This window comes from Epinephelus fuscoguttatus, linkage group LG4, assembly GCF_011397635.1.
Source record: "Epinephelus fuscoguttatus linkage group LG4, E.fuscoguttatus.final_Chr_v1".
Taxonomy (NCBI): Eukaryota; Metazoa; Chordata; class Actinopteri; order Perciformes; family Serranidae; genus Epinephelus; species Epinephelus fuscoguttatus.
Window position 1 is genome coordinate 22,806,578 of NC_064755.1, and position 26,483 is coordinate 22,833,060.

Genomic DNA, 26,483 nt, shown 5'->3' on the forward strand with positions numbered 1-26,483 from the left:
GACACCAGGCATGAGCGAAGTGGGTGAAAGGAACATTTGAATGTTGTTTTTTTAACTGTATATATATCTTTTACGAATCAATTTTACCTGCAAGATGATGGAGGCGTTTTGTAAATACAAAGCACCTTATGGAATCCACTCTGACACTTGGTAACACCAAGCATCCAACACACAAAATACAGCTATTTTTGCTGACTCTAACTGTGAATTACGAATGCCAAAGGGTTGCCAAAAAAATGTATATTTCAGCTACAGCAGTCGAATCTGACTCTAATTGGTGACATTGTGGTTCAAATGAGTGCTGTCAGGACACTGGAAGTTCAATCCTCTGTGCAATTTTTGATACCGGAGGGAAAATTTGACACTGCAGGCACACAAGGTAAACATTTGATTTAAAGATAAATATAACAAGGTCATATAACATGACAACAACAACAACAACAACAACAACAACAACTATACTTTAGCAGCAGAGAACAGCAAAACAACTGTAGTAACAATAACAGTAAGAGAGCGAGTGAGCACAGCGGGTGTATCGGTATTATGGAAAGTGAGTATTGATCAAAGTGTATCAAAAAAATCCATATTTGTGACAACACCAGTTCACATATAAGCAAGAGTGTTGTGTAACTTTCTGTTGGTGCTGAAGAATTGTATGATACTAAGAGGCAATTCTAATATTTACACGATTTTGGCATACATAGGATGAACAGATGCCGAAATTCTGGTCTAGTCTGGTGACCAAACTTCTAATTCAAGTAAATAAGATAAAAGAAAAAAGCTGTGGTATATTGTGTTAAATGTAATTCATTCTGAACACTTACATGTGAATTTTCACTATTTTACTCTGCTACTGTCTCTTGTGAAAGAAATAATGCATCTAAAGTAATGTCTTAAATACTTAAAAACAAAGTAAGTATCGATTTGTGGTAATCTGCATTAACCCCACCAAAACTATTAACATAGTGTGCAAGTTAAACATTTTTACTAAAAGATAAATATAACAAGGCTATGGCATGACAGCAACAACTATTCTGATGCCTCCTGCTGCTGCTGTTATTGTCAGTCACACTTCTACTGTTATTATTCACATATGATTATTGGCACATATGTAAACTATCAGATATTAAAATATACTTTCAACGTGTTGTACCACAGTAGCCAGAATTATTATTAGAATATTATTACTTTCATTAATGTTGTTGTAAGCTACTGTCATTACCGTCTGTCCTGCATCTGTCTCTGTCTCTCTTTCTGTCTCATTGTGTTATATGGATTACTGTTAATTTATTATGCTGATCTGTTCTGTACAACATCTATTGCATGTCTGTCCGTCCTGGAAGAGGGATCCCTCCTCAGTTGCTCTTCCTTTGGTTTCTACTGTTTTTTCCCCCCGTTAAAGGGGTTTTTTGGGGAGTTTTTCCTTATCCGCTGTGAGGGTCCTAGGGACAGAGGGATGTCGTATGCTGTAAAGCCCTGTGAGGCAAATTGTGATTTGTGATATTAGGCTTTATAAATAAAATTGATTGATTGATTGATTGATTGATTGATATTATTTTCTTGGTTAGTAGCAAAGAACAGCAAGATGACTGACAGTAACTATGTAAAAGCAAAACAGTACAGCTGGTGTAGCTGTATTATGGATAGTGAGTATTAAAACCTTTCAAGTACTCCCAATCAAAATGTATGAATTAATTGATATGTTTGACATCACTAGTTAAAATACAAGCAAGAGTGCCTCTGTAACTTCCTGTTGGTGATGTAGAATTGTAATGTATCAAACAGAGAGGCAATTCTAACATTTAGTCAACCTTAATACTAATAGGGTGAACAGATGCTGCTGGTCTGGTCTGGCGACCAAACTTTGAATTCAAATAGAATAAATGAAAAAGAATTATAGGTATATTGTGTTAAATGTGATTCACGCAGACTCAAATTCAAAGATTCAAAGTAATGTCCTACATAAAAAAATAAGTATTTATTTGTGGTTATCTGCATTAAATCCCACCAAAACTATTAACACAGAATTCAAATCTGCAACCCGCCCCCCCAACAGGCTAATGAATCTTAAAAGACAGTCAGATCTGTTCTGATGCTGTTAAAGTTTTGTTAATAGTTGTAAACACAGCAAGCTCATCTGCCATCAATCTCTTAAATGATGACTGAATTTGATGTGGCCATATATTCAGTTATATGGCCACGCAATGGCTGATTGGGTGGCTCTTAATGAGGTGAATAATGCAAACATCCTGACTGAAGATTGTATGGAGGGACCCATCTAAATGCAAGCCAATATATAAAAGTCCAATCTCTCTGGTTTGTGAATAAATAATAGGACTGTTATTTGTGCAGAACAGTTTTATTATAACAGAGCACTGAATAAACTATAAGACTAGATGAAGTCGTGAGGGCCACAGACAAGGACCAACTTTTGTCATTTTGCATAAAGGCACCAGGACCAGGCGACGCCACTGTAACTCCTCCACAACTTCATAGAGGAGCTGTCACGGAGCTCCGTGGGTACAGACATCCACCGGCGACAAACTGCTGATTACGGTCACCAACATTAATCACAGCCCGGAGGCGAGCAGCCAGAGGAGAGCTGAAATATTGTCTCCCTCCAAGAAGACCACTGGTGCATGAATGAAACGACCTGCCCAGCCTACTCTCACACCCCCCAGCGCCAACACACCGTGAGTGGCTCATTAAATGTAATACTTGTCCCCAAACGACGAGCACTTGAACCAAAGCGAGTCTGCAAACCAGAACAGGGGATTATAGAAGCTGTACTTACATGAGCTGTGTCGGAAACTGCGATGCCAAAGACCCGTCCTGCCATAACAGGACCAGAAACAGCCAGACTCGTACCCTGCAGGTATCCATTGTAAAAAATAAAAAAAGCGGTGGGGGAAATTCCCCGACGCGCGTCAACACCAAATGTGCTCCGGCTCCCCGTCACCGCCGATGAATGGTTAACGGTGTTGAGAGGCAGCGTGAGTGGCAGACTGTCGCTCCCTCACAGATTAACGAACCCTGACACCTCTAATCTGATCACCCGGCCATCCGGCGCTCTAACAGGTACAGAAACTGGAGCTCTCTCTGTCTCTCTCCGTCTCTCCCTCCCTTTCTCTCTTTCTCCCACACACACACACTCACACACACACACACACACACGCTTGTCCCCCCACTCCCTTTCAATCTAGCGAAAAAATCACATATGGTGCTTTTTCTCTTCTCATATATATTTTTAGAAGTGACACTTTGCTGTGACTTCACCTAATTCAGTTTACACATGCACCCATTTTTTTTTTTTGTATATTAGAAAATCTAACAGTTTCAAAAAATAACCAAAACATTAATATCATCAATATTTCAAAACAAATTCGTTTTGATCTTAAAAGCATCTCCCTCCCCTCCCATGCTGTGCAGCAATCCTCATCTGGAGCAACAAATTGTTCTTGCTTTGCACACCCTTTTGCACAGAAACACCTGCTAAAAGGAGGGTCTGACCACAGGTACCACACACATGCAAGGGACGCACACTGAATACAGATGCAGCTTTGCCTCTTTAAAATGCCCTACAACCTTTCAGTCCCTACAACCTGAAGGGGATGGAGGGGATTTACAGGCTTTGATAACACAATCTTAGCCAGTTTCGCCATCAGTCACCCTGGTTACATGAGTGGCAGCGAGCACAGAAACTGTCCCACATGGGAATCAGTTGCTCGTGTGACAGATGTATTGATTTCACACATATAGTGTAAAATCTTATGTACAGTAGGAGCACAGTAAATCTCAGTGCCATCAATCATACCTGGTTTATAAGATTGGATTCGAGGCTGTGTGCTGTGCTGCACATCCTGACACGTGTGTGTGTGTGTGTGTGTGTGTATGTGCATGTGTGTGTATAAATTACAGAATATATAAAATATATAAAAGCTCCAGCACAGCCGCGGTATATAAAATCACACTGTCTGTCATGCTTTTAAATAAAGAGGGCATCAAGGCTTTGATTAAATTATTCAATAAAAAGCAAGAACATAAACCTAGTGTGTGTGTGTGTGTGTGTGTGTGTGTGTGCGTGTGTGAGTGAGCGAGAGAGAGATTCAGGCCTGGAGGGAGGGCAGGGCAGCACAAGCAGGATGCTTGGGGATTTGGTTATCAATCGTTGCTTGGCAACCACACACCATCTCTGGTGTCCTCTCACCCTCCCCTCCTCCCTTCCCCCCCTTTCTCTCTCTTTGTCTCTCCATCCCAACCTCTCCCATCTCCCCCTGCTCTCACTGTACTGCACTGTTGCCCCCCACCACCACCTCCCCACCTCCCCACCCTGTCTCTCTCTCTCTCTCTCTCTCTCTCTCTCTCTCTCTCTCTCTCTCTCTCTCTCTCTCACACACACTCATTTCTCCCAGCAGAGGAACAGATGCACCTGCTGATGGGATGGAGGAAAGTCAGTGAATGGGGAGCACTGGAGAGGTAGGGTGGAGTGGACGAACATAATAGGAAAGAGCACCGTGGAGAGGATGGAGGCCTCCTCTGCAGACATCCCCATTCAATAATTTTTTTTTTTTTTTTATCAACAAAGAACATCTCACACTACATCCTGAATAGGAAGAGGTGTCAGATTGGCGCTGCTACACCTCTCCTCATGTCTAGTCTAAGAAATAGATATTAGAAGAAAGACCTTAATAAAAACTAATGGCATCATTACAGACAGTGTATCCAAGTCTAAAGCCTCCACTCGACAACACCAGTATATTCCTGTATGGAGTCTGTACAGCTACATAACTCAAATCACCAACTATTTTAATTTCACCTGTATAAACCAATGCAACAGTTTTGCATTACATGTAAGGCTAATAAACTGGTTTGCCTCATGGTCCTGTATTTCCTTTACTCCACACAAAGTCTAAATTCCTAAATTACATAAAATTACTGTTTGTTAATATAGAGTTCACACTGAATAAGCGCGTGATATCATTTTTAATAACTGCCTAATAGGCTAATCCTGACTTCAGAAGAGTGAACCACCTGTAGAAGTAGACTTCTCTTGTAATGATGCAAGCATGACTTGTGAGAGCACCACTGGTAAGGGATCAGTTACACTGCACAGTGAGGGTTGTATTTACTTGGTAGAGGATACTGCTCTCTGGTGGTCATTTATCAAAATCACAAGAGTCAGTTGTAGAGATATGTTCTAAACCAGGTGCTCTATGACAGTAAATTGGAACAAAATAGCTTTACCTTGTTCTGTCCCTTTTCTCTCTCTCTGTATATATGTGTTTATACACTCACTGGCCACTTTATTAGGTACACCTTGCTAGTACCAGGTTGGACCCCTTTTGCCTTCAGAAATGCTTTAATTCTTGGTGGCACAGATTCAACAAGGTGCTGGAAACACTCTTCAGAGATTTTGGTCCATATCGACATGATAGCATCACACAGTCGCTGCAGATTTGTCGGCTGCACATCCCAAAGGTGCTCTATTGGATTGAGATCTGGTGACTGTGGAGGCCATTGGAGTACAGTGAACTCATTGTCATGCTCAAGAAACCAGTTTGAGATGAGCTTTGTGACATGGTGCGTTATCCTGCTGGAAGTAGCCATCAGAAGATGGGTACACCGTGGTCATAAAGGGATGGACATGGTCAGCAACAATACTCAGGTAGGCTGTGGGGTTTAAACCATGCTCAGTTGGTACTAAGGGGCCCAAAGTGTGCCAAGAAAATATCCCCACACCATTACACCACCACCACCAGCCTGAACTGTTGATACAAGGCAGAATGGATCCATGCTTTATGTTGTTTACGCCAAATTCTGACCCTACCACTCTGGCCATTCTCCTCTGACCTCTGGCATCAACAAGGCATTTTCACTGAGAGAACTGCTGCTCACGGGATACTTTCTCTTTTTCGGACCATCCTCTGTAAACCCTAGAGATGGTTGTGCGTGAAAATCCCAGTAGATCAGCAGTTTCTGACAGACCAGCCCATCTGGCACCAACAACCATGCCACGTTCAGAGTCACATAAATTATCGGTTTATACTTCAGCAGGTCGTCTTGACCATGTCTACGTGCCTAAATGCATTGAGACGCTGCCATGTGGTCAGACAGACTCAGCTAAATTAATATAAATAAATAAGTTAATACAATTTAGTCTAAAATAACAGGATCTATAGCCTCCTGTATAAATCAAAGCTAAAAACAATGCAATTTTTATAAATGAAAATTATTACCAGACACCTGCTAGTTTATTCCTCTGTATCTATTTAACCAGGATAGTGTTTATGATACATGTAATAATTAATTGCATTTAAAGATGTCCAATATTTGATAGCAGAAAGCAGGATGTCAAGATTAATTGGTGTGATCTTGTAACAGATAATATATTAAGAGGTAGCATGTCTGCATTAAATAAAATTGAGCCCACCTGTCACAGGCCAACACTACATGAGCAGGAGAAGAGACATCCTCACCAACAGACACACTGGACAGCCTATTTGACGAATATAAGGAATCCAATTCAGGGCGGTTTCATTAACGCAGAATCAATTTTCTGTGAGTCGTTCCTGTAAGATGAATGATAGATAGTATCGAAGGTGGCAGTCATGTTGAACAATACTACAAGAGACGACTAAAGTCAACACTTACCTTAGAATACCAGTTATTATCCTCAGATCACTTGTGGACAGTTGGAAAAAGTCAGACTGATGGGACAGCTTTATAAATTACCCTTGATTATAGCAGTTAGTTGTTTTGCAATAAGAGTTTTAATAAATTCTGAAGCTAAGGTTAAGTAAGTATTCAAGAAATTGGTGGCTTACCCCTGTAGCATAACATATGTTTCTGAAATGTATTCAGAAACAAATTTTGACTTACTGTTTAACTGTAATTATTACCAGCAGGCCGCCAAATTGTTTCCAGATGAGGAACCAAACTCGCATTATGTAATCCACCAACCCCCTGGTGCAGCGCATTGCATTCTGGTAGGTGTAGGTTTTCTACCTCTTGAGCAATACCAAATCCATTTCCTGTATTTTCACTGGTTAGTTAACACCAGTTACTGTATAGGCAGCCCAGTTTTGCGAAACGACCATCTTTCCAGCGGTGAAATACTTTTCTAATGAAAATACAATTTTACATTGACCTGTGCAGGGACAGAGGCTTTGGATTTAGTTTCAGCGCTGACAAAAGTTAACATTAAAAGTTCAGTGTGTAGGATTTAGGGGGCTATATTGGCAGAAATTGAACATAATATAATAAATACGTTTTCTTTAGTGTATATCCACCTGAAAATAATACTTGTTTCAGTGTTTTCTTTATGCTAGAATGAGTAGTTTATATCTACTTAAGGAGCTGGTCCTCATTCATGGAGATCGCCATGCTGTACCGCCATGTTTCTACAATAGCCCAGAATGGACAAACCTAACACTCACTCGAGACAGGGCCATTGACATTTTTATGTTTTCACATTAGCCCTCATAGTTAGATGACCATCTGCAATCAGCAGCATCGGAGTTACACTAGTTTGTGGCGTAAAACTGCTTTATTCCGTGCCTTTAGTGGATTAAATCTGTTTGCTTTGGAGAAGAAGAAGCATCTGCAGATAATTCGGCTCCAAATAAAAACCCTCTCAACATCTGGATCTTAAGTTATTGGGTGAGGATACGTCAGCAGTTGGTTAACAAGCCGCCCACACCAACATGCCAAACAGCATGAGAGAAACACTGATTTGCAACATGAAACTGATTTATTCAGTGTTTTTACCAGTTTAATTCACTGGTTATATTTGTTTTGGAGAGGAAGAGACCTCTGCAGATAATGCAGCTCATGGTAACTCCTGAATGTCTGTGTCAGATAAAGTGCGCACACATTTGGTTATCAGAGAAAAAGGGTGAGCACAAAACAGCCTGTGGTGGGTGAGCAGTCTGTCTCTGAGATGCCAAACAGCATCAGAGAACTGGTTTTAATCACCTGGTGTGTTTGTTTTGGAGAGGAAGAGACGTCTGTGGATAATTGGGCTTGTGGTAAACACCTCCTGAACAATGAACACACATGGAATTCTAGGTGGGAGAAGTTTTAATTGGTTGCAATCTGCAATTCACCACTAGATGCCACCAAATCCCCCTAAATCTTACACACATTGCCTTTATGCTCTTTATTGGTTGCATGGCCTTAGCATCCTTAGAAACACTGATGTTAGAGTAAGTTTAAAAAGACTTACACATATCCTTTGTTGGCCTTCAGCTCATACTTGGATCAAATATATCCATTCTTCAGCTGTCACATCAAGATGACAAATAAAAACTTGAACTTTTAACTTTTACTTAATGATGTTGACTAAACCAATCCTTACTCCATCGGTCCATGTGCTGTTGTATAACACAAAAGTTACTGCGTGAAAATATGTTTTGGTGGTATATCCCGATTAAAGAAGCCCTGAGATTCATATAAGTGTTATTTTGTGATCTGTGTTGCTCCAACACCATCAGCTTCTTTTAGAGCCTGGAGGCTCTGCTACAGTCTAACATTTTAGCTTGAGTCAACTCTGCCCCAGAGTGGCCATGTCTTCACATTACAGCTAAATATAAAGCATAATAGGCATGACCAAGCATGGATATGTTGTTGTATAAATGAAGTCGGTGGCATTTTAGTTCCAGCTTCTGATTTACAGTTGTAAATGAACTGATTTAAAGTCAATAAAAATAAAGGCAAACCCAGATTGTTCATTCTGTGTAATTAAACTTAAAGCTGATAGAGATGGTGCTGTGAATGATAAACCCCAAAAAAGATAATTCGATGAGAAAATGGGCCATTTAATAATTAAATAAATACAATCACTGATTGTATAAATAAAATAAATCATATTACAATGTTTAATTTTAAGTGTCTTAGAGTGCTCCCCAAAATGGCAGTGAGGTCATGGGTGTGCCGCTCTGTTGATGCATTTTCGTAGCTGCTGGCATTTAATTGTCAACATTTGCATACCTCATTTAAATGGCTATTTGCAAAACAAGAGGGCAGAGGATCCAAATATAAGTGCACCTGCCCTTGAGCAGACCTAATTAAATTAAACTACTCAACAAAAAAATGGAATAAAGTGCTGTGGAAGGGTTACTTTCTTAAATGCATATGGTGGATAATTGTAATTAAAAACCTCAATGGGCATTGCTTTGGCGCCATCAGGTGGTGACATTAAGAATGACACTGTGTTAGACAGTGCAGACTGCCTTGTTCAGTCTACTCCAATAATCATTATTAACACATGGTAAATTGACTGCACTTGTACAGCACTTTTCTAGTCTTCTGACCACTCAAAGCGCTTTAACACTGCATGTCACGTTCACCCACGCACACAGTCACACACTAATGGCTGAGGATACTGTGCTGTACATGGGGCCACCTGCTACTCAGTAACCATTCACACACACTCACACACTGAAGGAGCAGCCATCAGCAGATTGGGGTTCAGTATCTTGCCCAAGGATACCTGACATGGAGGAGCTGAGAATCGGACGACCGGCTCTACCAAAAAGAAGTTTGGTCTTTATGTGAGAATAAAAATGTTGCTTTACATTCTTCAAAATTCATTTTCACAATTCACAACAAAGCAAGCTCCACTCTGTGTGTGTAATATAGCTCTTCTTAATATTTATTCTTTAGACTCAGGGGAAACAGCTGATTTTTTACAGCACAATTTGCATAATATCTCAACACATCCTGTGTACAACCACAAAACCATAACATGTTAGATTCTTTGTTTTTGCACTGAGTGAAAAACAAGACAATTTTACAAGCATATTTCTTTACAGTCAGCATACAGATAAATCTATACATATTCTGTCTCTTTTTAAACATAATCTGTAGGCAAAATATACAGACAAACCATCAACAAAACATGCAACATCCAAAACATAAAGTCTCAGACAACTATTGAAGTTGAATAGATTTTTTTACCCTTTGTGTTGTTTCAGCCGTTTACGGGACGTGGTTGCACAGATAGTCATTGGTTGACAGCACATGTTTTGATTACACAGTCAACTCCCCTTATACAACTATAGACACGCATTGCTGTACAGTTATAAGTCTTTTGTGTTTTTTTTTTTTCTCAACACTCACATGCTCAAACTTCGGACAATATAAACATTCAATCTTTGTAGAAAATAAACACTTTATGTACACATGTCAAAGGACTTGAGTCACATTCACACCCCTCAGAACAACAACACATGGATGGTTTCACAATTACAGGCAACAGCTGATCTGAACAAACAGTAATTAGCTTGGGGGAAGTCTAATGAAACACGAGGGGTTAAACAGTCATGACGGAGCATTTAGGGAATATGTCTTATTTACTGTACTTTGTACACAGACTGGTAAGTAGACTATGAGCGTGATGTAGTGAGGGTGATTTCTCCCCGGATTGTGCATCGTTTTCAGGAACCCCAACGTGTCTGCGTGTTTTTCTTTTTTGCCACATAGATACAAAATGCACACCACGATATTTTCTGCCACCACGTACACCATGTTTCAGTTCATTTCAGTGCAGAAACACAAAACACATAACCTTGTATGTCATGACAGTTAAAACTGAGACGAGAAAATAAACAATGTCATAATAAAGTGCACAAGCTCCATGTAGACGTTAACGGCTGTTAACATCAATTCATATTAAAATCAGTAAAAAATCAATATATTTAATATTTTCTGTCAGTGATGTACAAATTAAAGATATTTTCCTATAAGACATTTTTTATGTTCACAGATATAACATTTAGTTCAAAAAAACAAATGCATTCAAACACATCTATGTTGCATAGAATTAAGAACCAATGGGTCTGGAATTAAAAAAAAAAAAAGGTTGGCACAGCAAAATAATAATCTGAGAAATCAACCACATTCCCTTCCTTATTATATTCTCTTTTTTTACCATTTGCTATAAGATTTAAGTGACATCTTGCTCTAAGTGTGTCTGTCGTTTCCTCTGGTATATTTAATTCTTTAAAAAATTGCATCAGCCCTGTGATATGCCTAAATACACCGACAGTAGGTCTGAGTGTCACTTGATAGATTTTTTTTTTTTTTAAATTCTGTAGATATGGTGGCAAAACATTACAAGATAAATGCATGGGTCACCTGCTCCACGTTCATTCTGAGACTTGGCCCCATCGGACTTGTGTATGACTGAACCCCAGCGGGCCTGAGTGAGTGTTTTGGTCACAGGCAGTGAAAGAGGCTGGTTCACTGTGTTGCAACGGGAGTCACTGACACAAAACAGCATAGTGAGTTTTACAGCACAGCCGGACACACAGAGGAACCTTGACATATGACTGGTAAGAATTTTTTTTTTTTTGGTCATTTTGAAGTTATTTTCAGGTAAAACTCAGACTGGGAGGGAGCAGAGAGCAGAGAGCAGAGAGCAGAGCTGTCACACTGAGGTGGTGACAGTTGCAGATCTACGTATGGTTTTGACACAGTGTAATTACATGATGGGTTACAGGGAAAGAAATATTAGCATACTATGAGCAACTACGACAGCCTTAAATTAAAACGTCGTACAGATGACACAGATGTGATCTTGTCATCCTTTACAGTTGGCTTGTAACTTTCCACTTGGTATTATTGTAACTCTGCCTGGCAAGAAAGCATGCCAGTGAAATAGCAATGCCACTGCATGTTGACCTTGAACTTTAAAATCTATCACAGCCCTGTTGAATGGTGCATCAGTGTGATCAGAGGACCGGCGGAGCTATTATTCATAAACATCCTTGAGCTCGCATAGGTCCACATTCACGTTACAGCTAGTTAGACTGCCTACACCATAGACTAAAGTAGCCTACTGGATTGTCAGTGCGTCACCCACAGCCTCAACCTAACAGATCATATGTCTATAGTTTATTATATATACTCTAATGACAAGAGAACAGCTCTTTTACTGTATATTGTATTTAGATATATTCTGCATCTGATATCTTTGTATATTATATAAACATCACGCTGTACAATGTGGTTCTCTGATATGCTCTGTAATCTGCATGTGATATCTACAGTCTGTAGTGCTGTACATTTTTATCTTCAACCCATAGCAAAACTGTCTGGCTCTTTTTTTTTCTTTTTACATGAAACTGAATCATAGAAAACATTTAGCATTCCTTCATTGTTAAACATTTCAAGACCACTGATGTCCACACACATTACAACCATCATTTCAGCATCACAACAATGACTCTCGTATGAAGAATACACTAATTCAGCTGATGTCTTTTTTTTTTTTTCATCTTCCCCCCTCTCATAGATATGTTAGCTCAGTTGCGCAGCACCAAAACAAGAAAGTCTCATGTGGATGATGGAATCGGGGACTATGGTAAGAAAGACGTCGCTGCTCTCAAAGCCATATTGCTGCTGAGTGTGTTTCAGTGCCTGCTGTGGTATTTGCATGTTTGCATCCTTACAAGCAAAGTCCACAGCCAGCACAGACTCGATGTGGGAAGAGGTGGACATGTGTGCTGGCAGTGTTGGACTGATAAAGTTGTCATGGTATTAGCACGTAATTCCCTCCTTCTTATAACGTATGAACTGAGGAAGTGAATTAAATGGATCTTTTTCATTCCTCTATTTGATTTTATTTTTTTTTTGGTCTCGTATTCGTCTTTTTGTCAAATCAGATCTCCAAACTACTACATTCTGGCTTCACCTGTCGTCAGTCTATCGCATCTCCGTCTTGTTTGACGTGGCGCTCAGGGGTTGGTCTGAGTGGAGCTGACGAATAACTTGTGCCAGCTGACCACTCTCTTCCTCATGTCCACCTTGTCCAGCCAGATGTAGGCTTCACCGATCAGAGTCTTCTTCATGAACTTGCCTCCGTTGGACACCAAGAAAAGCTGGAAACACATTACAGAGAGAAACAGATTTGTCACGGCTGTTGTTGTTCTGTCTTGGAAAGTGCACGAGTAAAAGCATGTTATTCGGCATGAATAATGCAAACACCATTTGGCAAAGTGGTTACAAGACGACAAACCTGATCTGGCGATCAATACTTACTTATGCAAGTGTAACCTTTAAATCAGGATGCAAAATGGACATAATGGGATTATCCTTTTCTTTTTAAAGATTATTTTGCGGGTGTTTTTTGCCTTTAATGACAGTACAGCTAGAAACAGACAGGAAAGGTTAGAGGGGGGGGGGGGGGGGGGTTACATGCAGAAAAGGGCTGCAAGTTGGTGTTAAACCCAGGCCACTAGGAACACACTCTCTACCAGGTGAGCAAGCGGTCATCCCTCATATTTGTTGTGTAGGACTAGATGTTGATATCCCTTTCTGCACACTTGAGACACTGCTAGACTCTGTGGGATGGTCAAGTGAGAGATGGTATCCTCTAGGTTATCAAGTGGGCGCCCTACTTCCTGGGTGTTTCACTGATTGGTCCACGACACCTCCAGAAGGTTCAGCAGTGAATCCCAGCGTCCCAGGTTCACCCCCTAGATGCCTAGATGCCTTGGGTGAGGCTAGTCTTGCAGCCCACCAAGATGTGCTTAAGTGTTGCTGGACTTGGACAGAATGGGCATGTGGGGTCTTCACCATACCACTGGCTGAGGTTTTTGGGAGATGGAAGGACATCGTAGGCAGCCCTGATGTTAAAGCTTGCCCTGAATGCCTCCATCTCCCACAGCTCTTGCCAGGAGATCTTCCTCTTCTCCACTCCTTCCCATGTCATCCACTGCCCTTGCTTTGCCTGTGCCACGGCCTTTGTGCACCTTCGTGCTTCCTCTTCCCGACGCACCTCCTGAACCACGAGCTTGTGTCTCTGGGACGGAGTGGCCTTGTTCCAGGCTGGTGTGCTGTCCCCAAGACCAAGACCACTCCTCCCATGCTGCACTCGGCCAACGATGTCTTTGTGTTTTAGTGCTGCCTTTGCCTGCTCAGTTGCAGCCAGTAGAGTCCACTTCCTCCTCCATATTAGTATTGTAAGATCCTGTTATGCCTGTTTCACGCTACACAAGATTTTTGTCCGTTCCGACGGTCACTATGTCAGATTACACGATTGTGGAGTCATAAAATCGTGCTGTGACTTGGCTGGCAGACATGACAGACTACACCATCACACCAATCGTCCCCGGTCGTCTTTCAAAATGTATGTGATGTCATCGGGTCGTTCTTGTCCTACTTTTATTATTATTACGAGTATTTCAGTCACACTGTCTGTTCATGTCCCAGCTGAAATATTACTGTAGTAACACAAAAATGGCCAATTTGCAACTCACTAAATCCTCCACAAGTTCCTGCAAATGTTTCACAACAATATTACTTTATATCCTCCAGTCTGATGCTAATGGCAGTACTCAGTGGGTTGCTAAAGTGCCTCTGCTGTTTCAACCCATCATTTTTCCCTTTTTACTCAATTGTGGTAACATCCCTCAAGACATATCCAAAAGGCTGGGGTGTTGTTGTCATACAGTTCTACGGCAGCAGATTGTCTTTGTATGGGTCAAAGTGACGGCTGTGACGGGAGCAGTTGTGAACAACAAAAAGAAAATTAAACATGCTAGACTTTCTGTAGGAAAGTTGTGAGGTGTCCCAGTTGTGGCATTGGATAAAGTATTTCTGATTCTGACTGTCGTCTACTATGACACACTACACGAGATGAAACCTTGGAATATCTCGTTCGACACTCGTTGTCATTCACGATCCATGCCAACACTGTACGTTGCTGCATCAGGCTATAATCGGGCTGATATTGTGTGGTGTGAACCAGGCATTATTTTCATCTTATCTGATGAACAGGAGGTTCTGTGTCTCTGTCAACACACACTTCTCATCAGTTTTCACCTCTTAAGTATGGTGTGCCTCAAGGGTCGGTCCCGGGACCTGTTTTATTCTCTATATAAATGCTTCCCCTTGGGCACATTATTCAGAGACATGGTGTCTCTTTTCATTTTTATGCTGATGATACACAGATGTACCTGATCCACAGACCCTGGAATGATGTGTTCACTCAGTGAGTACCTTACTGATGTTAAAAGCTGGATATCAAAAATTTTTTTCTTCAGCTGAACTCAGACTAAACAGACATTGTTGTCATCGGGCCCCAGCATGTTACTCAGCAAATTCTGCCTTTGGCTGGTCCCCTGTTGGATAACATCAATCTTGGTGCAACAAATCTTAGAGTCTGGTTTGACAGTAATTTAAGTTTTGAGCCGATGTTTTTGCCATCTCAGAAATATTTCAAAAATGCAATCCATTTTAACTCACTTAAGACACTGAGACAATTTTACATGCCTTCATCTGTTCACGCCTGGAATACTGCAACAGCCTCTTCTCTTGCCTGAATCAAAAATCTATTAATCGACTCCAGACTATTATTATTGTAACGTGAGGGTTCAATGTGTAGTGGTTGGATCACATGCCCCTTAGTTAACCAGTGAGAAGCTAGAAGGACTTAGACTGAGGTAAATTTGTGTGAGAATTACTGTGGCAGATTCAGCAAATAAAGTCAATAATAATTGTGAACATAAATGTGTGAACAGTTAACTGTACAAACACTGTAAATGTAATTTTTTAGCAAATTACTGTAACACATGAATTAACATAACGTGTAAACCTTACAGTATTATCCTTAAATTCAGAGCAAAAGAAGACTATAAATGAATGTGTTTATAATTTCCATCCATTTCCATTCATCTTCCTTAAGGGCATGCACGCTCCCCTAAATCTACTCCTATGTTTTTCCTTTATTTTCTCAGAGTCAGTGAGCATGAGATCTGTCAGTTTTTATTAAACTGCACCAGTCTGTGCAGAATTTACCTTTTATAGTTTACCAGCTACTTTTAGATGCTCATATCCTGCAGCCCACCAGGAGGAGGTTCATTCTCCCAGCTGCTGCATGAGGCAGCAGACCACTTTATAAAACTTCCCATAATGAAGTTTAAGACTTGTATTGTCAGACGTTACGAGCCTCCAGTTTTAATTAGCTGCAATAAAGCATTTTGGAGATGCTACATGCAAACTGAACTGGAACAATTGGATGAGTACACCACAAATTACTGCAAATCTATACATGGAATTCATTTTCTATGATTATTCAGCCAACCAGGCATGGACAAATGTATTACACCTGATATAACTGGAGCAGTATTGTGTGACACATCATGCTTGAACGGTAGAGAGAGCCTGATCTGTATCTGTCAGTCTGCAGTGTCTCATTATGTGGCATGTTGTACCTGTATGGAGTGTCCTGTTGGGTTCAGAGGGAATCTGAAGGTCTCGTTGAAAGAGGGCTCTCTGTCGTGTCGGCAAACTCTGGTTTTCTTCTTGATGATCCTCTTCTGAGTGGCTACATTGACCACATACAGCTTCACATACAGGTCTGAAGGCAAATAGGATAAAACATGAATATGTATTAGTCCCCTGCCAAAAAACTGTGAGCATTTAACATTTAATTTCCTGTGTGCTGGGGATTTTTTTTGCACCAATTTGTGCCTTTTCTGTATCAATTTATGGTGTAAAAGTGCTTAATTTTGTCAAAATAAAAGTCATCTGCTTGTGCACAAATACACACTACTTCCTGACCTGGTAGGTGGTCGGGGCTTTTGAACTTGTAAGTGATGTTTCTGCATTGAAGGATCTCCAAGACCAGTTGATCCCCTTCTGTCTTCACCTCCTTCTTGAGAGCAACCTTGATCTCTCCCATCACTTGTGTTTTGCCGCCTGAAAATAAGAATGAAAAAGAGATGTGGGTTATCAGTTTTCAGAATAAAATCGAGATAACTATATGTCTTTATTTGAATAGCCCTGGCTGAACCCTAGACTAAGAAACTGCAGGCAGATTCCTACAGCTGCACAGAAAATTGTGTTCTCCTAGTGTCACTAAGGATTATTTAAATTATTTAATAATTCTGCATCACTAAACCTGGGCTCACAGCAGAATGAAAGCGGGTCAGGGAACATCCTCGCAGTATCACATGGGTCTTATCACTGTCATGTATCTCCACTGATACCTGAGGGTTTCACCAAGACGGAGTTAACTGTGTTAAATGAATCATCAGGCGCCATGGAAATGACCGCCTGACCCTCATCTGTGTAACAGCTGCCAGGCTACAGCCTAAGATGACCTTGGGCTCTTTGTTACAAATTGAAACGAGAGATGGAAGGGAGGCACCATGACACCCGAGCTACATGAAACGTAGATATAGTTATGACAGTGGGTAGGATAGTGTGACATCCATTTCTCTACCGCCATCCCAAGCCATGCATTAAGTCATTAGGCTGGGTAAATATTGTTTCATGACAATGAGCACTTAACTGAGCTTTTGACTCCACAATTAAATGGAGTCATCATTAAAAGACAATTTAGAGGTGGCTAAAAGTGTCTGGGTAAATAAATAAATAAATAAAATAAAGTGTTGTTATACAAAATAACCAGCAGGTGGAGACCTATATCCAAAAAACAACCAAACAGAGGCCATTTCTGGAACTTGCCTTCATTTTCTGGGGTCCCTAGTTGGTTTTTGTCGGTGCCGTTAGGAATAGTCTTACCGCTGTGGGGAGAAAAAAATCAGACATATTATGACAGTGCAAAACTTGGCATTAGTGTCAGCTGTGAGCATTATGGTGCTGAATGTGCTGAAAAACACTGAGTCACAAATGGTCTTACATGCGTGGCACTTGAAAAATGGCACTGTCCACTCCAGTGTCCGCCCCCTCTTCACCTTCCAGACCTCCATAGGCGTCTCCAACAAGACTCGGGGCAGACAACACCACTGACCCTGAGACATCTGCCAGTCGGTGTCCTGGTCCTGAGGGTGGAAAGTGCAAGCATGATGGTGAGGAACTGATCTACCTCTCTATCTATTTCTGGTTTTCTTAACAGGAAGTCATTTGTACACAGAGCGTCTTCACTGACTCAGATTTTACCACACATGCATGTCCAACAGAAACACTTCACGCCCCCAGCTATAGCTCACTGACAGGGATGCTGTCTGTCACATACAACTTTAAGTGAGCATCACAGAACAGCTTATGCAGGGAGGGACACATCAGCAGAGACGACAGCTTGTCCTTGTATTTAGCAGTGCAGCGTGAATTACCTCGCTTCACTCATCGAGATCACAGCACTAGAAATAAATGAAGGTTGCAAAGTTTAACTCACACATGAAAATGAATTTTGCGTGAGAAAATGTGGATGTTCTTTCATAGTTGTAATCATTTGCTCGTGGCAGCTGGCTGCTGCTGAGTTACATGCTCATACAGTACGACAGACTGTGATTAGTTCGGGGAATATGTCAAGTGTTTCTGTCTAGACAAGGGGTGGATACATCCTTGGCCTTTGTGATCTCTTTGCTTTAAAGCGATGACTAATAGAAGTTAGATTATGTTTGAAACACAATCTGTGGTACAAAGGCAATAGCTGGAAGTCACTTTCTCAATGAAAAAACATATTAGCAAAATTACAACAGCAAAAAAAGACACGCGCATGCACACTCACACAGTCACAAAGATACATGAAAATCATTAAATGAGACTTATGTTGTTACTTTAATTATTCAGACATTTGGTTATATGGATTTATTTTGTTTATTTTCTTTAGGTTTAGTGTTGTTATGGTTAAGGTTATGTTAGGCTTAATAATATTTAGCAGTACATTTTTCCTATGTTGTCTCACCTTCCCTTGACACTCATGGTTCCTCTCATGGTTAGCTGACCGCTTTACTCTCATTGGCCGGTGAGTGAGCCTCCTGATGCCTTTTGAACCTCTTGGTGTGTCTGTTTCCTGGTTTGACTGCTTCAGTCTCACATTTGTGTCCACTTAGTTTTAGGAGCGGCAGGTTTGGGGAGAGGAACGGGAAGGGAGGGGAGCCTTGTGGGCCATACCTGTGTGTGTGTCTGTGTGTGTGTGTGTGTGTGTGTGTGTGTGTGTGTTTTGTGACTAAGGGTTCATTCATATGGTACACGCATGCACACACACAGAGAGGCTGCAGCATCACAAAGTCCTCAGTGGCCGGAGAACAGTAGCCAGGGAAGCTGCAACTGCATGCGTAAATCGTTCTGACACTGGGCTAACTTATCTCAGAGAGGGGTGACAACATACAGTAGTTCGTCATTTTAAGGACATCACACTTAAGACTATGCATGAACATGAATGGATATTGTTGTTCATTAAGTTGTGTTAATATGGTACAAGACATGTGAGGGATTGCAATCCCAGTTTGGTTTCTATACTGGGGTTGGAGATCTCCACACTGGGGTTCTGTAGAAACCATATACTTGGGATTGGCACATGCACAATTCACGTAGAAACAGAGGGGTCTGGGCTCTTATTTTGAAGCTAATAAATATTCTTCTTTGGGTTTTCTTTTTATAAGTTGTTAAAACTCCTCTACTGTTTTAATAACTCATAGTAAAATATCAACTTTATGTCCTACTTAAGAGACCAAAATATGCAGCAAAATATTAAAAAGGTGGGAAATGTCAAATACTGTATTTGGAATATTTAGTGCACTAACTGTGCCAGATTTATAAATATTTAATTTCAGATTTAAAGGTTTAATAAAATAAGATTTTTACAGCAAGTTTAGGTTTCGCTATATCTCAGTTATTTGTCTTTTTTATCTGCCTCGGATTTTGTTTGGTGACTATAATTTTATCTAACTCAAAAGAGTCAGAGATGAATTAAGATTATTGATCAAAGCAAATCACTTTGTGTTCAGAGAAAATAGATAAGAAGAACAGACGGCAAAGGTCAAATGTTAAGGAGGTGAACGCACAGCGGTTCAGGTTCTAATCAAACGTTCTCGACAAAGCTTGCATGCGCAGGAAAAAAGGAAGCATGTCACAGGAAGTGTATCACGGGTAGGGAAGGGAATTACTTGGTTGCAGGCGGGACTGTTGCACGGCAGCCTCGGCGGCAGCGATGGCTATCCCAGCATCCTCAAGGTGGGCCTGAGTGACGCTGCTCTTGCTTTGGCTGCGGGAGGGGCCGTGGGAGCGCAGTTGGCCATCGGAGGAAGACTTGGAGCTGCCCGGGCTGCTGTGTGACTTTTCCAAAGGTAGCATCTGCATGTCTGGAGGAAGGTGAGACAAAGTGTTGTCACTGCTAACAGGACGTGAGACATGAGATGAATAGACGGATCCATGCTGTTAACAGTATTTAATATTTCCCGCTCTGCTGTGTGTGTCATGTAGCAGTTGTCAAGCACATGTGTAATTACAGCTGTCAAGAAACTATTAGCATTTTTGTTTCTATGGTAACAGCCTCTATCTCTATGACAACTGAGGGAGCACTTTATGAATTATAGCTTTTGTCGTAAACGGACACCTGCCAAGGATTCTTTTACCTTTGGATGGATCAGGGAAGATTCCATGGCTTCTGCTCTTGATTACAGAGTTTTTAGGTGAGTCATGACCCCCGTCTGGTCCTTGACCCTGTCCCATACCATGCCCAGGCCCCAACCCAGGCCCTGACATATGGCCAAGGCTGTGTCCGTGACCATGACCCTGACCTGGCCCAGACCCTGGCGGTCCTTGAGCAGCGTGGTGGGCTTTGCTGTGCTCGATGCTCTCGCTCTGCTCCTTCAGAGGCAGCCAGCGAGGAGTGTTGTCCAGCTGGGCTGTGTTCGACAAGTCAATCAACACCTGAGACACAATTAACACACATACACACAGTGACAGTTTGAGAAAGACAATCTTAAACAAGCCGAACATATAGAAAAACTGATACAATAAGGAGAGGAATTTGCATGAGGGTAGATAACAACGTAGTGTGTGGAAACAGTCTATTTGCAAAAGCATTGAAATGCACACTGCATTTAGCACGAGATGAATAGCACCACTCACTATACAGATTTACAGGCATGAAGCAAAGCTTGACTTGGGAGCTTGTGAGAGGAGGGAGATAAGGCTAATAATATTAGGTTGTTTAAAAAAAGCTGGTCCATCGCAACAAAAAATAAATAAATAAATAAAGCAACAGAAACCTTTTGTGTGAGGTAAACACTAAATGCATTTGACATTTTCAGACATTTTTATTCAGATTCCAAAAGCACTCACTTCTCCAAGGAAGTCATTGGAGGAGGATCTGTCATAGTCCCACACTGTCACCTCCAGCGTCTTCTTCTTTAACTGGATAGAAAGAGTGAAGGAGAGGAGACAGGGGTAAAGATTATGACGAGGGATCTTGTGTGCATATGTATGTGTGCGGGAGAGGAATGTGTCTGAGCGCCTGTGTTTGTGTGCATGTGGGTGGTGGGAGCGTGAAAGAAAACAGGAACACTGTATGTGCTGCGCATGAATGAATGCACTGCGTTTACTGTAATAAGCAAAGAAGCGGGGAGTTAGATTAGATTTGGTTTGTTTCAGTATACGTACATGCATGTGTGCATAGACTGGTGCATGTGCATGTGTAGAAAGGAACATGTGGGAGGAGATGGAAACATATCTCAGAGGAGGAGGAGGAGGAGGAGGAGGAGGAGGAGTGGGCGAACGAGAGATGCAGCAGCATTTTTAGGGCCGGCAGGCTCCGGCCAGCAATGAGACGTGATTAACAGAAGGCAGCCCCGGAGGAGCCGGTGGAGGCCTCTATTCTCTGACCACTAAAGCTACCGCATCTGCACTCATCCCTCACTGTTGTTGTTGTTGTTATTACAGTCTGGGTGGTGTCTGTGTCGCAAACAACACATGCTCCTAGCAAACACAGATATCCAAGAATAAACAGCCATACACACAGCGACACTTGCCCGGTGACAGACAAGCACACAAGCGCACAGTTACCAAGTTTCTATACTCTTTTTGTTAAAATGACACGCGGCTAGGCTGCCTGTGTCGAGGCTGCGTGAGAGCAGAAATGATGGTTGTTAACTTGAGTCTTGGGAGTGCTGATAAGAGGTTGCACAGGGATACGGAGGACAGCCCTGGGGACAAGGCATGAGGACAGAATCCTAATAAGAGTGTAAGACATCCACTTCACCTAAAGTGGCCCACAGCACATACAGTAACTGCACTGAGTGAAGGCTTTGTGTGTGTGTGTGTGTGTGTGTGTGTGTGTGTGTGTGTGTGTGTGTGTGTGTGTGTGTGTAGGTGTGTAGGTGTAAGTGTGTGTGCGTGTTATTGTCATTCTGCACAGTACCTGCTCCAAATGAATGTTCTTGTAGATGACAGTCTGGTTCCATTCTGGGTTCATGGTCTTCTGAGCATACTTGGTCCTTCTCTTGTTATCAGCACTGATAAGTCATGATATTCAGAATGATAGGTTGTCAGTTAATAATTAAAAAAAGTTTTCCCCTGCCTGAACCCATGGCAAACATTCACCAAACTGTGATATACTCAGTAAATGTGGATTCAATAGACGCTTGTAAAATAGTCAATCTCCTGCCGTGGAGACATGAGAAACAAACCCAGATATAAATGCTCTTTAAATTACCTAAGATGCTTTTAAAAAAATCACAGAGTACTTCAGAGATAGGAGCTGAGGAGAGTTAAAAGTGAGAGGCATGGAGAGAAAAAAGCAATGACAGGAGTGCTCTTAAACACCATGAAATAGAGCAGATAATTGGACGAACAACAGAGGCCACAACAAAAGGATGGAGAACCACTTTGGAGACGTAATTTACAGAAAGAGAGGACATAACACCAAACGAAAAAGCAAAGATCAGCACCACGCTACCTTGCATTCTGGACAACCATGACTTGGCTGAGGCAGTCCAGAAGAGGAAGAGGAGGGCAGATATCACAAACAAGAAAAGCAAAAACACAAAAAACAGTCAGAGAAGCCCAGAGAGCTCAAAGAAAAGGCAGTAAAGGATAGAGAGCTGAGGCAATCAATATTCACTGCAGGGTGTATCGCTGTTTTTGTGCCCGAGCCATGTTTGTGACGCGAGACAAAAAAAAAAACTCACAATGATTACATCTGGCTCATGGGTGACTGACTAATTCACTCTTCTGAACTGTTGTTGTTGTACCACGGTTGTGCACTCTGCCGCTAATGTCTGACAAATACATTTGAAAATACTCTTCAAATGAAACAGCAGGGGAACAAAAGTGCTGTCCTACAGAGCTTTCAGTTGTAACCTATACAGCGTGTAGTAGAGAGGGCTTATAATCTCATAAACAGGTCTGATGGGGTCATTATCTAAGAGCAGATACTGTTACAGAGCAGATAAAGGCTGGATCGATCCTTTCTCCTGCTATCCACAGGCTCTTGGGAAAGACAGTGGATCAGGCAGGAGGAGGAAACCTGGGCATAATACTGAGGGACAATACTAAAATTCTGATTCAGTAAAAAGAAGGCAGAGTAAGAATTCAACATAGAGTATGTTTGCACACATGTATGCTGCCTACGCTTAGATAATTGAACATATTGTAATCTTGTAGTGTGCCAAATGACCTCACCTCGTGGATTTGTTTCAATTCTAAAACACCCATCCATTGATTCACAAAATCTGAATCAAATTGAATCGAATTGCACTGCAAATGACTGCCTCATATCATCATGTCCAGGCTCATTCTCTCACACAAACTCAAGTAGTTAGTCAATTCCGTACAGGACATCCAATATAAAAGTCAGAAAGAAATAGGGGGAGAGAAAACAAGACAGACACAGAAGCAGAAAGGCAGACACAGACCAGACACTCGTGAGCACTCAAACACACGCGCAGAGCTCACCCTCTCCCCGGCAAGAGGTAGACCTTGACAAAAGGGTCAGAGTAGCCGTCGTTGTCCCTCGGGGCCAGGTTTCTAGCCTGCAGGACGTGGACGATCAGGTTTCCCAAGTTCCTGTCATAGTTGATCTGGAGCTGAAGGGAAAACAGAGGCTGTGTGAGAAAGACCAAACAGCTGAAAGACACCGATTTTCACCGACACAGTGATTTTTATAAGTGTTTTAGTACCTGAATGTCTCCAGTGATGGCATGAGGTGTCCTCATTGCCTCCATTGGCTACACAAAAAAGTGGGGAAATGCACACAGTGGTTGTAAAACAATTGTCTCATGATCTGACCCACAAAGAAAAGTTCATGCCAGATTTAAGCCTTTACCCTGGTGTTAGGTTGCAGTAAACGGTGCTCTGACTTCACTCTCGAAATATATATTGTCAGCTTACAGATGAATGGGCTGTCCTTGTAGAAAAGATGCAGAGTAAAGATTTCTCACTGAATCTATAGGCCTCAGGAGGGATTTGACCATCTGAGCTGTGTAATTGACTGGAAAAGTCCTCCAGTGAAGTTTGGGAAGGTTAATCAATTATTTGAGGTACTTAGACATTAATGAAAAAATCTGTTTCAGTGCAGACGATTTCTAAATATATTTCTACTCTTTGTTTTATATTCTGTTCCTAATAATGCCTTTATATATTTAAACATCTGCTTATAATGAAGCACTTATGCTTATATTGCCCATTTCATGTGTAAAGGCCACCCGCAGCCAGGGTCATGCACTGTGCCACACTATTTCTTGTTCCGCTATAATTGGCCTGTCACAGTGATGAACACAGTCACACTCTTTGACCTTCACATGCAAGCTCCCCTTTGTAGTGTTATGTACATATGATGTAATACTAATGGAGGTGCATGATGGATCGCACAGGGGACCCAGAGTCTGCGGCTTAAAACGGATTCACACACTATTATAAATTCAAACTAGATTTATATTTTGCAGCATGTTTCAGGCGCTGATATATTGTTCACTGTCTATATTCTGCCTCGTCATCACATTGTGAGCTGAACTCTTCACAACTGAAGAGCGTGTCTGAGACGAGGCAGCAGAAAGCGTGCTAACAAGTCAAATCCACAACCTTGTGTCGTTGTTTCTTGTTTATGGCTGGGGATGCGGGCTGGCCGGGGCTTGGCACACCACTGGAGGCAGCCGATCCAGGACCTGAGTGGAGGAGGGCTGAGCGCTCAAGTGCAGAGAGGACCCCCAAACCCCCGGGCCCGAGCCCTGTTCCAGCCATACCAGGAGCCAGCTGCTGGGACACTTTCTGCAGCTCGGCAGCCAACTGCTTAGGATCCACACCAGGGGAACGCTGCCCACCTACTGAGACAAATGCATATAGTAATTCACTTTGTATTTATGTGAAATAGGTACACAGATACATGCATGCATGCAGACATATCAACAAATCCTTGTACATACCAGCCTTAAGCTGGACATGGTGCTCCAGGGCTTGTGGGTGCTCAGGGTCAGACAGCATATTAAGGTCGCTGTTTGGATCCATACAGGAAATTTATAATGGAATATCAACCGGTGTATCTTAGCAGTAATCAGTCATAGAGTGAGTATTTGTCAGATGAAGGGGTGTGGGATGAAGAGGAGGGAAAGGAGGGAGGAGAGAAGGTGTACATGGGTGCAGAGCTGCCATATTGCGACTAAACATGTCGGAGTCTTAGTGGGATAGATGGGTAAATGATGACAGATGTAACTCACAGTCTCACACAGAGCTCCGCCTCTGCACATGGCTGGCCCATGATGCACTGTACTTCTTCATAAGTCTTTCCCGTCAGAGGGACTCCATTCCACTCCAACACCTGCATTCCTGTGGTGTGATAAAGGCAAGCAGGCGGAGTCAGAGACAAAAAGGTGCTATCAATTCCCACACAAGATGTTATAGCCTGTCGGCAAATGCACTGCACCCCCACTCCGTATATGAAACATGATTCAGTGTGGGTAGTGCAGCCTACATGCTCACACAGCAGAAGTAAGGCTTTTATTTGTAGTATACCCAGTGGAAAAGTTTAATAATTTCATTTTCAATTTGTGTTTTTGTGTTGACTTTGACATTGCATCACTATAGCATTACACACACACAGCACAGCGAGAGGAAACAGAAGTTTTGCACACAATCTCATTTGTTTAAACTCAAGAGAATGGCATGTCAGATGCAAGAGCAGTGGGAAGTCAGGGCACAGCAAACTCAAACTTCCAACTCAATGCCAGAGCTGCAGAAGGCCTCACTTACACAACTGAAATCTGGTCCTCAGATTAGACTTCTGCTTACGAGGCAACTTACCAGCTGCTGTGACAATAAAGACTTGAATTAATATTCCCACATCCTTCTGCATGAGCCAGTGCTCATTTCGATTATTCCCTCTGCTCCCTCTATATATAATCCACCGTATCCTCCCCCACCTTATTTCTCTTTGCACCTGAAGGCATGTTGCGCTGCCATTCTCTTTCAGTGGAACACAAACATCACATTTGCATAGTTACAATTCAGCATACGCTACAAAGTAAACATTGCCATTCTGACCACTATTCCTATTTCGTTATTACAACGGATAATGCCATGAAAATGGGAGCCCAGTCTAACCTTTTCAATCTCATTATTTCCAAAGCAAAACAATGAATGAAAGCATTAGACCAAGCAGAAATCCACTAGCTGATCCGTCCTTCACCCTCTCTCTTGTGTAATAGCAAAGTCGTGGCAGTCCCCATGGCAGAGCTCTCTTCAAAAGGAGAAACTAGAACCAATTTTGTCCTAAAATATCTTCAAACGTCAGA

At 41.8% G+C, this 26,483-nt stretch overlaps 2 protein-coding genes across 7 annotated transcripts in view; both read right to left on the reverse strand.

Annotated features, from left to right (window-relative positions):
* LOC125887227 (voltage-dependent calcium channel subunit alpha-2/delta-1) overlaps nucleotides 1–3,131 on the reverse strand; it is an 86,533-nt gene extending 83,402 nt beyond the window's left edge. The window contains exon 1 of the mRNA XM_049573897.1: nucleotides 2,795–3,131. Coding sequence (XP_049429854.1) covers nucleotides 2,795–2,883 — 89 coding nt within the window. The 5' untranslated portion in view covers nucleotides 2,884–3,131. The remainder of the gene's footprint in view (nucleotides 1–2,794) is intronic.
* Nucleotides 3,132–12,615: 9,484 nt separating this feature from the next.
* Nucleotides 12,616–26,483, reverse strand: part of pclob (piccolo presynaptic cytomatrix protein b) — a 64,333-nt gene continuing 50,465 nt past the window's right edge. For 4 of the 6 annotated variants that reach the window (XM_049573866.1, XM_049573865.1, XM_049573861.1 and 1 more), the window contains 15 exons: nucleotides 25,410–25,518; nucleotides 25,119–25,186; nucleotides 24,778–25,019; nucleotides 23,877–23,924; nucleotides 23,653–23,783; nucleotides 22,655–22,681; nucleotides 22,118–22,211; nucleotides 21,043–21,114; nucleotides 20,331–20,628; nucleotides 19,863–20,057; nucleotides 17,651–17,792; nucleotides 17,476–17,534; nucleotides 16,567–16,704; nucleotides 16,218–16,363; nucleotides 12,616–12,881 (listed from right to left, as the gene is read on the reverse strand). In XM_049573866.1, the coding sequence (XP_049429823.1) occupies nucleotides 12,738–12,881; nucleotides 16,218–16,363; nucleotides 16,567–16,704; nucleotides 17,476–17,534; nucleotides 17,651–17,792; nucleotides 19,863–20,057; nucleotides 20,331–20,628; nucleotides 21,043–21,114; nucleotides 22,118–22,211; nucleotides 22,655–22,681; nucleotides 23,653–23,783; nucleotides 23,877–23,924; nucleotides 24,778–25,019; nucleotides 25,119–25,186; nucleotides 25,410–25,518 (1,913 nt within the window). In that variant the 3' untranslated portion in view covers nucleotides 12,616–12,737. The remainder of the gene's footprint in view (nucleotides 12,882–16,217; nucleotides 16,364–16,566; nucleotides 16,705–17,475; nucleotides 17,535–17,650; nucleotides 17,793–19,862; nucleotides 20,058–20,330; nucleotides 20,629–21,042; nucleotides 21,115–22,117; nucleotides 22,212–22,654; nucleotides 22,682–23,652; nucleotides 23,784–23,876; nucleotides 23,925–24,777; nucleotides 25,020–25,118; nucleotides 25,187–25,409; nucleotides 25,519–26,483) is intronic. The other 2 variants (XM_049573863.1, XM_049573864.1) reach the window with 2 other exon arrangements.